We start from the raw sequence: 13347 nt of genomic DNA, 5'->3' as shown, positions 1-13347 counted from the left end.
AGGGCTGAGATGTATTTGCAGCAGTAAAGGCTAACGTCCCAATCCCATCTGTGACTTCTTTCTTTTTAACCCAGGATTTTTTGTGTTCTTAGCCTCGTAATGTCATAGATACAGAATTGAAGTCATCTAGTCCAAACTCTTCATTTCACATATGAGGAAACTGAGACACAGAGGTTACAAGAAGGGCCCAAGTCCTGCGGGTATTAAGTGGCAGATTTGGGGTTTGAAGTGGCAGGTGGTGTCTGACTCCACACCCAGCATGTCTCTGGGTTTACTGCGAACAAAAGAGAAGTTGTCTGTACCTTTATATGCGGGTTTGTCAGCTTCAGATTTTGAAGCTATTTGATGCTTTACCTTATGATTTGATGATGGTTATTGCTCATTGCTAATCTCTTCAGGTTAAAATACAATTTAGTAGAAAGCGCGGCACTTAGGTTGTAATGCATTGTATAAAGCTTTGAAATACTAGAATATCGTTACCATTGTTTCTGTAGTAGTCTTACACTGACAAAAGGTGTTAATAGCTTTGAAATAGAAGAGAGAGTGTGTGTGTGTGTGTGTGTGTGTGTGTGTGTGTGTGTGTGTGTGTACGTGTTTTTAGCATAAGATCAGTGTCTGTTTCATACCTTGGAGGGCCCATTTCCTTTGCTTTGTGTCATAGTCATTGTTTAAAAGGAGAAAATGACACCCAAACTTAGGTTTTATTAACTTTATTTTAAACAAAAGCATATTAATATTTTATCTGGAATTGAAATACATATTTCTCTAATGTTACAGTCACATTAACCAGAAAACCCAGTTTGAAAATCCGGTGGTGGAAGCCAAGAGGAAAAAGCAGTTAGGACAGGCTGATGTTGGTTCCTCAAAGCAAGGTACAACCTACATTCTTTTCCCTCATAAAAAGACCTTATAGATTATGTTGAATTACCACCTAAGTGATCTTGGTTTGTTTTTCCTTTTCTGGGGGATATTGCATCTTCTTTTGTTTGTTTGCTGCAACCTAGAAATTCAAATAAATTTCAGTGTATCAGTTTCCTGATCCACTGATAAGAGACGCTGAATTATGAGGAAATACAGAAAAATGCTTTGAAAATACCAAGGTTTTCTGCTGCTGCTGATAATAAGTATACAGTTAGTATTCCTTTTTATTGCAGAGGTATGGGAGTGTGTTGGAGTTTTATTTATATCTTATTTATCTGTTTATAACATGATCAAGTCAGTGTTGGCTCTACAATTAACATATGGGCCCTGAAGTTAATTGCTTGCTTCTCCTGCCTGTAACCCGGGGTCATGATGTCAAAAGTATGAATAATGGCAGAATGATACTAACAAGTTTCGTTTATATATATATTGAAATGTTGCACGGCAAGCTCCCTGCTGTCACTGCAGGAGTACTCAATTTTAATGTACTTTTTATTTACATTATCATAGTTGTTTTGTGTATGCCTTTCTCCGGGTTTGCTTACTTTACTTTGGATCGGTTTTGGTAGGTATTTACAAAGTTTCTCTGAATTTCTCATTTGTTAATTCATATATATATCAACCATTCTCCAATCAGTGAACATTAACTTGGTGTCTTGGTGTCTGGTTCTTTGCCACCAGACATGTTTTACAATAAATATTTAGTATATATAAAAGGACTTTAAGTTTTTGACCTCCTGGGAACCCAAAAGAGAGATCCTACAGGTCAAAGGATATGAAGTTTAGTGAGTCTTCCCCACAATTCTTTCACGTAGCTTAAACAGAGTTTTACAGAATGGCTGGACCAGTTCCTAGCTCTGTCCTTAGCGTATAGATGTTCTTGTCTTCCTGCAGTCTTTTCCAGCATAGACTATCTCCATCTTTTGTTATCTCTGCCAAATTCCTGGATTTAGAGTGAAATCTCAAGAGTTATTTTAATTTGCACTTCTGTTATTGTTAGAGATTTGGGCCAGTCTTTTGTATAATTGTTGATAGATGGCAATTCTCTTTGTCCATTGATTTATTGCAGAATATTCATTATATAAAACATTTTCACTTTGCCTGTGTATACCCAGTGTTTAACAGTGCCTGGCATAGAGTACACATTTAATAAGTGTATATTAATTGATTAACTACCTCCTGGGACTTTTATATTTAGGTTGGTTTAATATATATCTTGTTTGTCAGGCTCTTGTCAGAAATACTTTTTTTTTCTCTTTTAAACTTTTGAAATTTTAAAGTAACAAGCATTTGTTATTCTGTCCCTCTCATGTCCCTCCTCCCATTAAGCATTTTTTTTTTCAAAAAAATCTCTTATTGCATATTGACATAGTCTAGTAAAACAAACTCCCACATTAGCCATGTCAGGAAATGTATGTTTCTTTCTTCCTTTTAAATTCATCACATCTGTGTCATAAGGTTTGTGTCATGTTTCATCTTCTTTAGTGGGACATTGAGTGTTTTAACTCCAGTTTCTCAGCAACAGTCCAGGCTTCAGACCAGTAAGCTTTCAGTCTTCCCAAAGTGACTTGATCTAGGGCAAAGTCTGATTGCTGCCCACTCTGTTTTGAGCTCTGCAAGTTCCTGACCTGGTTTGGGTCTGAGCCACAGGCTTATGGGATTGCCTTGTTTCTAGACTATTGTTGGATTCACCAGTTATCAGCTGGCCAGAAAGCTCTGCTGGTTTAAAGTGACAGAGCTATAGGCTTCCCTTTGGTCTGGGATTCCTGCCCTCTTGATTTCAGATTTCAGACTGGGCTAGAAACTGGAACTGAAACCCTCTTCTGCTTCTGAAGTCTAAACCACAAGGTAGCTGCTTACTTCTGAGCTTGCTCCCTTTTTGGTACAGTCATGGGTTGGTGAGCACTCCTCACTCTGCCGCCCTTAATCCAGAACTGGGTCGTAAGCAGACTGGCCTGCGGGCACCTGTTTCTGTCCCTGCACAAGTGTAGGTCCCTTTGCTGGATCAAGGACCACTTCTCACGCTGGTGCACAGCCTCAAGCCTCTGCATGGTGTTCTCCTGACCAGGCCTTGTCCATAGTGTCCTCAGACCTCTCTGTCTGCCTGCCATGCCAACCTAGGTCAGAAAAATGACTCACTCTGGGGTTTTTTTCTCCCTTAGACTTCTTGATCAGGATTTGGTCTTGTGTATTTTCTCGTTCTGTTTGGAAGAGGTTGGGGGTGTGGGGAGAAAGAGAAAGAGGAGCTCTTGTACTTCTTGCTACTTTGCCAGCTTGGCCCTCCCCTCCAGTGCAATTCTGTTTGAGGCACCCAAGCCATTTCCTTGAATCCAAGGCACATCATCCCAGCCCTGCTTTCTGTGCTGTGGCATATGTAATCCTCTGGGCCTGTAATCCACTCACTCCTTATCTCCACCTCTTAGAATCACTGTCTTTTGCCAAAATTCATCTCAAGTGCCATTTCTTGTAAGACTACTCCCTAGCTATGATTGCCTGACCTCCAAAATTACCTTTTATTTAAATTTATATTTACTTATATGTTGTTTCTCCTGAAAGATTATAAACCACTTGAAGATAGATACTATCTTGTTTTTGTCTTTGTACCCTCAGCACTCCTTGTAATTGCCTGGCTTATTAAGCATTTAAAAAATCCTTGTCAATTGAATGATTTTTTTTAAACACCAGTATTCTTCCAGTGATGTTATATGTCTATAAATCATAGACAGGTACAGTCTCTGAAGAATTAAAATTAAGAATCACGAAGGTAGTAAAGGAGATATGCTTGATGGCCATAAACAGGCCATAACACCCTACAAATGAGACGTTACTCAGAATTAGTGTTGTAAAGCTTGTCTTTAGGAAAATATGTGACCAGAAAAAAGTTGGTGTCGTGTTGTGAGTGCAGAGACAGGCAGGGGGGAGCCCACAAGCTTAATTAGCATTGATATCCATGCAATTTTAAGAGAATCCTAGAAGTACCTCCTTTCCCCCACTACCACCAAGTTTGCAAATTTATGGGAAGACATGGATAGCAGTTACAGAGGGTGAGAGACCACTGTCTATGTCATTGAAGAGAATATCCATATCAGTGAAATCACGGATCCACTGGATTATTCTAATATTATAGGAATCCATCAAATGAGAAATTGTATATTAAGCAAACTTGGTTTTTTAAACAAATTTCTAAATACCTCTAATTTTTGGTTCATGAACATTAAATTCTCTATGTTAAATATTCGATTTTATCTTTTTTCCCATTTCTTTCTGTTGCAATACATTTCATTTTTTTTATAGACAGCTTGAATGGCTTACTTTTTTGCCTGCTATGTCTTTTGTCACATCTTGGATTTGCAAACACGTTCTTCTTTTTGGTATAGATGTAGAGAAGTCACACTTCACTCGAGACCCTTCCCAGCTTAAAGGTGTACTCATAAGAGCATCTTTGAAAAAAAGTACCATGGGATTTGGTTTTACCATCATTGGTGGAGATCGACCTGATGAGTTTCTTCAAGTGAAAAATGTACTCAAAGATGGCCCAGCTGCTCAAGATGGGAAAATTGCACCAGGTAACAAATTTCTGTATACTGCTTTAACAGAAGAGTCGTTCAATAAATTATAGCTGGAGATGAAACTGGCTATTTTTTAACCAAAAAAAAAATGGTATCTGGAGCCACTTAATTTGGAAACTTTGTGAATGATGTTTGTAATTTTTGTTGTTGTTTCAGTTATATCTGACTCTCTTGTGACCCTATTTGGGGTTTCCTTGGCAAAGATACAGGAGCAGTTTGCCAGCTTCTCCAGTTCATTTTACAGATGAGGACCTGAGGCAAACAGGGTTAAATGACTTGCCCAGGGTCACACAGGTAGGGAGTGTCTGAAACTGGATTTGAATTCAGATCTTCCTGACTCCCAGCCTGGCACTCTATCCACTATGCCACTGAGCTGCCCTAATTCTTCTAGCAGAAAATGGTTACAAAGATCACTGTATAGCCCAGTCAGAAAGTTTGTTCATACAATTTTTCATGTGTCTTGAGGGTTGTCAAAAATTCACCAGTCTTCATTCTTAATGGAAGCATGAATTTAACTGTATGATGAACCATGTTTTATTGTCTGGACCAGTAATTTCATCAGCACTGGAAATTGTAACTGGTTTATAACTTAAAAGTCTTGGAAAATTGCTTAGGGTTCCGAGATGTTAGGCTGTTTGCCCACAGTCATTCACCCAGTGTATATGAGAGGAACAATATAGCCAAGATCTTTGTAGCTCCAGACCTTGCCCACTCTCCACTGCCTCTCTGCTGAGGTTGATTAGACCAGAGAATCTCTATGATCCCTTTCTTCTGTACTATCCATGATTCTGTGTTATTACTGACATTCCACAAAGTCCTTTATGGTAATTCTTGAGGTGTTATAGCACCACTTCTCATATTTTTGTGTCTCCTCAGATTGACTAGTTTATTGTAGATTTTAAAAATGGAAATTTGCATTTTAGAAATACAGTTCTGCAGTTCTTGTTTTGTTTTTTATTTTGAGGGGGAAGAGAGGGCAATTGGGGTTAAGTGACTTGCCCAAGGTCACACAGTTAGTGTGTCAAGTGTCTGAGGCTGGATTTGAACTCGGGTCTTCCTGACTCCAGGGCTGGTGCTCTACTCACTGCGCCACCTAGCTGCCCCGATTCTGCAGTTCTTAATGTGACTGTTCAGGCATGAGATAAGTTGCATATTCCTTGTCTAGACTTTGTTGCTTTGGCTATTTGACATTTTTTTTTGACATTTTGACATTTTTTTTAAAAGTATGTTTGGGTCTTTCAGACTGCTTATTCACAATGAGGGAATTTTAAAGTGATTTTTTTCTTTGAAAGTTTTAATGTAGTGTTGAAGTTGTTTCTTGTTGTGTTCTCCTTTCTCATGGATGCCCCTGTTTCACATACAGTGTGAACGTAATTGCACCGCTAGATTGTTCAATTGACAGATTTCTTCTGCTATGCTTGGGTATGCTACCGTTTCATTAGAATATTATTTACAGATCATCATGTGCCCTTCCAAAAAACTGATGGGTTTGACAAGGAAAAACAACGTATTGGCAAAAGCAAACACCACTTTTTTTTAACAGGAGGAAAAACCATCTAAGTAAAATCTGACAAATCCAGCATTATTCTTGCAGCCCGTATCTGATATAGGTTAGCAGTTTGATTTCTGGATTCGCTAGCCCTTAACATGCATCAGTTGGGATTCTTTTATGGATATTTTAGTCACAATTCAAAGAAAAATTTGTAAATATAAATAAGGATATAATATGTGGTCTTCTTAACTATTTTCATTATCTAGCGTCATAAATAAATATTAAGTTGAGACTAATCAGAATTTCTTTTTCAGGTCTCATTTTTGTCTGCGCTTTTCCATATTTTGATTGTGAAACAAATCCATTAGCTCCTGACCATCTTCCTACAATGTCACAATATTGATTCAGATTTGTCTGACTGCACAAGCCATCCCGGCATCGCATTAAAGTGCTCCCATGAACATTCTGCAGGCTTTTACCAGGGAAAACAATGTCTCAACTGTTGTTTCTAAGTAGTCCAGTTTTCTGTCTCTCATTAGATCATTACAACCAAATTTCCATGAAGTGACATTTCTTTTAGGACTATTCATGTTGACCTTAAAAAGCATAAATGTAACAAGAACAAATTTGAGCACCTTGATTGGGAGAATAACCTTTTAAATAATCACCTTCAAGTTTAAGGGGAAAAAGAGCAAATGGATGAGACTACATAAAATAAATAAGAGAGATCAGGTCTACATAAAAGAATCCCAACTGATGCATGTTAAGGGCTAGCGAATCTAGCAATCAGACTGCTTTTACCTATATCAGATGAGGACTGCAGAAATAATTCTGAATTTGTCAGATTTTATTTAGATGGCTTTTCCTCATGTTTAAAAAAACATATAGTGTTTGCTTTTGCCAATATTTATGGGTTTTTTTTGTTTGAAGCGCAAATAATGTGCAGTGAATGAAGATCTATTAAAGATTTAATTTTTACATATTTAGATAGATATGTAGATATACCCACATATGTACACATGTATGCATATACATGTATAGAGAACCTACTATGTATATAATTCTTTTCCAGGTGCTTGAATATGATTCATCTAACAGTATTTATATAGGGTAATAAAATAATTATTCTCACACCCTAGGCCACCTTTATCCATTAATAACTTGAATCTCAGGTATCCTTATCATGACTTTAAAGCAGTCCCTGCTTTTTTAGAGAAGCTCACAAAAGTAAAGAGATTCCTCTTTTTTGGAAATCTATTTATTTTGAAATTAATAAAGGACAAAAGAGATCTGTCTGAATTTTTTTTTTCTTGAGGACCCATAATTTAACCTTAATCAACTGGTGATTAGAAATAGTAGTACCTAAACTAAAATAATATTAAAATTGGGGATAACTTAGGTTTTAATGTACTCTAATACATTTGTTTTACTAGGTGATGTAATCGTAGACATAAATGGCAACTGTGTCCTTGGTCACACCCATGCTGATGTTGTCCAGATGTTTCAATTGGTCCCTGTCAACCAGTATGTGAACCTGACTTTGTGTCGTGGCTACCCTCTTCCTGATGATAATGAAGATCCTGTTGTCGATATTGTCACAGCTACACCCATCATCAATGGACAGCCTGTAACCAAGGGAGAGACTTGCATAAGCAGTCAGGATTTTAAATCAGGGACAGTGGTTTTGGACCAGAATGGGAAACCAGGTCACATTCTGGCCAGTGATCGTCTCAATGGCCCTTCTTTGGACCCAAATGAGCAAAGGGCATCCATGGCATCATCAGGCAGCTCTCAACCAGAGCTAGTGACTATCCCTCTGATTAAGGGTCCTAAAGGTTTTGGGTTTGCAATAGCTGATAGTCCAACTGGGCAGAAGGTGAAAATGATATTGGACAGCCAGTGGTGTCATGGCCTTCAAAAAGGAGATATTATTAAGGAGATTTACCACCAAAATGTGCAGAACTTAACACACCTCCAGGTAGTAGAAGTTCTAAAGCAGTTTCCAGTAGGCGCAGATGTGCCATTGCTCATCTTGAGAGGAGGTGAGTAAAGATGCAACATGAAAAAATGTTTAGTTTTTATGTGTTTATGTCTGTTAATTGTCTTTCCCTAATAGGTCAGGATGTTTCTTCTCCCATCAGACTACCTGTTCACTAGTGTGTGTTTTCTACAAGGCTGTGTTCACTCACTTCCAGAGAGCAGTTTTTATGAGTTTCCTGTCCTCTATTTGAGACAATGTGGCATGATAGAGAGAGAGCCAGCCTCTGACACATGCTGGCCATGTGATCCTGGCCCAGGCTCTCAGTTCTTTAGGCTGCTGTAAGGCTATAAGTTGCAGGGAAGGTGCCACCCTGCCATTGGTAGAGGGAGTTCTAACTGGAGTTCTCTCTTCCAGAGAAATCACAGGTCCATTCCATATCCTCGTCTCTTCCTACTTATTAATAACTCCACTAGTGCCCATTTTTAAAAATTACTTATAATTTTTATGATCAGTCACAGATGCTTCTTCACTTAAAAGATTTCCCATTTAAGTGAAGACAAGAAAGACCTTTAAAAGCCTTGAGACTCATCTATGACTCCGTAATGTACCCAAGGTGATTTCAAAGAACAAAACTCTTTACATTTCTATAGGCATTAGATGGTGTAGAGGAATCTCTTGAAACCCGTTCTGTAGAATCCACAGTGCTAGTAGCTTTTACTTTTAAAATTTTTTTCTGAAGCTCTAGTGGCCTTTTATAAGTGGTCATTAAGTCTCTCAGTACCCATGTGAGAAAACACAAGGCTTGTTTTTCCATGGTCATGATGGAACATGAAATGCACCAGATGTCATCCACCCACCCTCCATTTTAAACTCCAGTTACTTACTTGATCTTTAATGGGATTTAATGTCTATGTCCATGTCTATGAATGGCTGACATTTAAAAATTGTAATTTAACTCTTGTACATCTTCACATGCTTCTGCTCTTTCAGCACCTTGTTTCTCCATCTTGTGCGTGGGAACATTTGCTTTAATATGGACTTTTGTTTACCCCTTGATTTCTTCTTTGGGTGGTCTTTTGAAGTACATGATACTGCTTTCAGGTTTTCAAAGCACTGCACAGTAGAGAGAGCACTGACCCAGGAGTCAGAGACTGTGCTTCAAATTCCACCCGTGCGATCTTTGGCAAGTCTCTTAATCTCCTCCATATCCTCTTTCACAAAATAATGTATTTGGGTGGCAAAGAAATGGCCTCTGAGTTCCCTCCTAGCTCCAGAGCTGTGATCCTATGAACCCTGTAATGTAGGTAGTATGGGCATTATTATCCCCACTTTACAGATGGGGAAACTAAGGCTGTGATGTTTTAAGTGACTATCCCATGGTCATACAGGTAGGAAGTGTCAGAGATAGGATTCAAAAAAGTCTCCTCACTCCTAGTCAGGCACTGTATCCACTGTACCATGGTAAAGTTAAACATTTTTCTCTGCATGCTTAGTTTTTCAGTTTTCTATTTGACTAAATTAAAGCTAGCTTACTTAATTTACTTTTGTTCTATTAGTAGACAGTGTTCGTGATTAAATAGTATCATACCAAAGAATTCTTCATTTCATTTTAAAATTTGGCTCATTGTTTTCTCTAGGTCCTCCTTCACCAGCAAAAACTACCAAAGTGGTGAGTATGTAAAATGTTTGCAATAGAGGGAAAGAGTTAGCAATCATCATATATCCTAGGCTGGAAAATTAGGACTATCCCCAGAGTCTTCATTCATTTCTCTTGGCTGTAGAAACAACACAAGGGGGAAAAAATATGCTCCCAGTGGTTTTAAATAAATGTTAGGGCAGACGGTAAATTAAAACTATATGATCTGCCACCCAGTATATAGCCAAGCTTCTTATGTACTTTTGTGTCTCATCAGCATCCCAGATGCTCCCATATCCCTCTCAACTTAGCCCTCCTAGATTTCTTATTTCTATTGAAAGCACCATCATCTTTGGAGTTACCCAGGTTTATAACTTTGAAGTTATAAACTTTGAAGTTACTTTCGAATCTTTCCTCGCCTATCTTATTCATTCACTTGAGAAACTTTTTTCAGTTTACCTCCATAAAAATTCTCACATTTGCCCCACTTTCTCTACTCAATGGCTGCCCCCCTAATTCAGGCCCTCAGTACCTGAAGGACTCCTGGAATAGTGCTATAGCATCTTAATTAGCCTCCCTATTTCCAATGTCTTCCTTCTCAGATTTATCCGACACACAGCAATCAATTTTCCTAAACTACACTTCTAACCATGTCATTTCCCGCTTAGAAATATTCCTTGACTTTTTGTTGCCTCCAGGACAAAATCCAGATCCCCCTATTGGGTACTTAAGGACTTTGATAATCTGGTTCCAACCTACCTTCTCAGGTTAATTTTATATCACTCCCCTTCATGTACTCTATGGTAAGTCACATTGGCCCACTTGCTATTACCCAAACTTTGCATTCTGTGTCCTACATCCAGCCTTTCCCCAGGCTGTCCCTGATACCTAGAGTATATACTTCCCGCCTCTTAGAATCCTTCACCTTCCTCAAGATTCAGCTCAGGTACTAACTCCTCCTTCAATCCTTTTCTGGTCTCCCTAGTTGTTCGTGCTCTCTTCTGCCTCGAATTATCTCAAACTTACCTATTTGTTTTATAGTCTGTATTGCTTAATAGAATGGAGGCTCCTTTACAGGCCAAGTCCATTCCTCATTTTTGTCATTAAATCCATAACTTGTACATGATAGACACAATAGATACTTGTTGAATTACCCAAAACATTTGTGGCCTTCTGCACTATCCAGTGACTTGTTTTGCTGGTTTTGTTGGGCTTTTTTTTTTCCAGAATGTACAGCTTAGTTGTTTATCTTTATGTTCAGCTAACTATTGACCCTAGAGACTGTTGTTTGTCAGACATCTGGATAGTTAAATAGTCTGTCAAAGGACGTGTGTGTGTGTGTGTGTGTGCGTGTGTGTGTATGTGTGTGTGTGTGTACATATATATATGAGATGAAAACTGGAAGAAGGCTCCTGTGGAAAAAACTGTTAGTCACTTATCAGTCTCTTACACCGATACCACCAGTAATTACAAGTATTGAATACAAAGGCAATTAATGACATGTGAAATTTGCTTTCATCATCAGCCCATCAAAGATATTCATCAATAGCCAGAAACCGTAGGTTATTCAAGGGAGCTCTCCAGCACAGTTAAAAATATATCTTCTCAGGAATCAAACTAATTTAGCAAAGTTATTAGAACAGTACCTTTACCCTCTAGCCCACTTACCTGTCCTTCATAGACTCAATATCATGTAATTCATCAAGATGTACAAGAAATTCTGCTCATGGCTACTTCTAGCAACATATTGAGGCTGCTAATTCCCTTTCCCACTGACTGTTTACGATCCTGAGCAACAGAGAAGGAGGGAGAAGGGAGAAATGGGATTGTTCTGTAGCACTAGTAGGGAAGGACACTCATGATCCCCAAGCTAAGAACTACTCCTCTGTGCTAGTTGACAGTGATATTTTTTATCATCTTAAATCACAATCTAATTCTTGACTGACAGATTTGGACAGATATGCTATTGAGGGTTTGGGGTTGGTTCTTTGGTTGGTTTGGGGGTGGAGTGGGATTTCTTTGAGGCTAATATATTATTTTGTTTCCTTTATAGCTAATTGTTTTTATTTTTCTTAACATTGTCAAATATTTGGAAATTAACTTTTTGCAAACAAAAAAATCGAAATAAGCTACTCTTTTGCCTTGGCTTAGTGCCTTTCCCTTTAGAGTGTTTGGATTTTAGAGTGTGTTCATAGTATTATGTATTTAACCTAATTTGGGGTTAAGAATTTTGCTACTCAGTGATCTTAGAAAGAATGATATGTTGCAAACATCTTCATTGGAAATTAAACCAGGTAAAAAAAAGAGAAGTAAAAATTATGTGGCACATTTTTTTTCCTTTCCTTTCATAGAAGAACCCCTTTCTTTATGTAAGAAGCATTCATTATCTCACTTATTTGCTTCCCTAAATCAGCGAGTAGTTTCAAGGTGGGAAGAAGAGAAGCTTTGTTCAAACATAGGACTCAATAAGACTCTTCATTTTTTGTCATTTACTAAGTAGAATTTTTTTCTACCCTCAGTTAAATACATCTTAGCCCAATACTTTCAAGAGACTCATATTGTTGTACTGAATCCATCAAATATATTAATGCTCAACACCTTAGTTTCTTTAGTGTTGAGGGATATACATAAAGAGATATGTAGCCATGCCCAGCCATTTTGTGTATTTTATTTGCCACACTTCTTTTATGAAGTGATTAAATCATCTATTTTCTTATCATTTTGAACCAATTACTAAGCAGCACCTGCTTTTCCATTTTAGAAGACGGATAAACAGGAGAATTCAGGAAGCTTGGAGGCCATCAATGAGTCTGTTCCTCAGCCGATGCCTTTTCCACCCAGCATTATCAGGTCAGGATCCCCCAAATTAGATCCTTCCGAGGTCTACCTGAAGTCCAAGACGATATATGAAGATAAACGTAAGTCTCCAAGATTTTTTAAGATAGTGCAGAACAAAGTGAGCATGGATGTCATAAGGGGCTTTTCCATTCTTAGGAATTAGTTTTCTTTTACAATGGCAAGTTTAAGGATGTTTGTGTTACTTTTAAGAAGGAAGACAATTTTGAGGCCTATTCCTTTACCCTTTGGAAGCATTAAACTCAGAAACATGGAGTATTAGAGCTGGAAGGCACTGCATTAGCCTTTTAAAAAGGAAGAACTAAGAGTTGGATTTGCCCAAGGTCACAAGGCAAAAATCAGATGGCAGAGCCAGGATTTCAGTACTGGTCTTCCTATTTCAGATCTAGTGCTTTCTTTACCATACTGCATCTATTGCCATGTATGGAAATACTGCATGTGACTAATTTTGCCCTCCTTTAAACAACCAGAGTCCTTTGGCGTGACATCTGTAAGACAATGAGGAGTGGGTCCACAGTCTAAACAAAGTGATTAAAGCTACACATGTCCTATGATTTAGTTTCCTTGTTCGTAAAATTAGGTTAGACTAGATATTCTCTAGATATCTCTTCCATGTGGATTTCTCCTGCTTACTATGAACAACCTCAGCCAGACCCTCATTGTTTCAATTTTTTCCCTCTCTCACAGTATTCATTTTGAACCTTCTCCCCAAGATCCCAACACTACCTGCACCTCCAAGACTCTCAGCAGATGACCTCCCCCACCTTCTACTTTAAAAAGCATATCAAGACTCTCCAGAGGTTTCCTCAGTTCTTATTAATTCCCTGCTTCATTTAAAACTTATTTCCATAGTCCTGTGTTCTTCTTCACTCCTGTTCTGACCATTGCTAAA

General features: G+C 38.2%; 1 protein-coding gene across 2 annotated transcripts in view; it reads left to right on the top strand.

Annotated features, from left to right (window-relative positions):
• Positions 1-13347, top strand: part of MAGI3 (membrane associated guanylate kinase, WW and PDZ domain containing 3) — a 237935-nt gene that overhangs the window by 176023 nt on the left and 48565 nt on the right. For both annotated transcript variants that reach the window (XM_036766303.1, XM_036766304.1), the window contains exons 8-12: positions 778-872; positions 4299-4487; positions 7416-8024; positions 9601-9632; positions 12361-12517. In XM_036766303.1, coding sequence (XP_036622198.1) covers positions 778-872; positions 4299-4487; positions 7416-8024; positions 9601-9632; positions 12361-12517 — 1082 coding nt within the window. The remainder of the gene's footprint in view (positions 1-777; positions 873-4298; positions 4488-7415; positions 8025-9600; positions 9633-12360; positions 12518-13347) is intronic.

Source organism: Trichosurus vulpecula, chromosome 7, assembly GCF_011100635.1.
Source record: "Trichosurus vulpecula isolate mTriVul1 chromosome 7, mTriVul1.pri, whole genome shotgun sequence".
Lineage (NCBI taxonomy): Eukaryota > Metazoa > Chordata > Mammalia > Diprotodontia > Phalangeridae > Trichosurus > Trichosurus vulpecula.
This window is presented reverse-complemented; position numbering and strand designations above follow the sequence as displayed.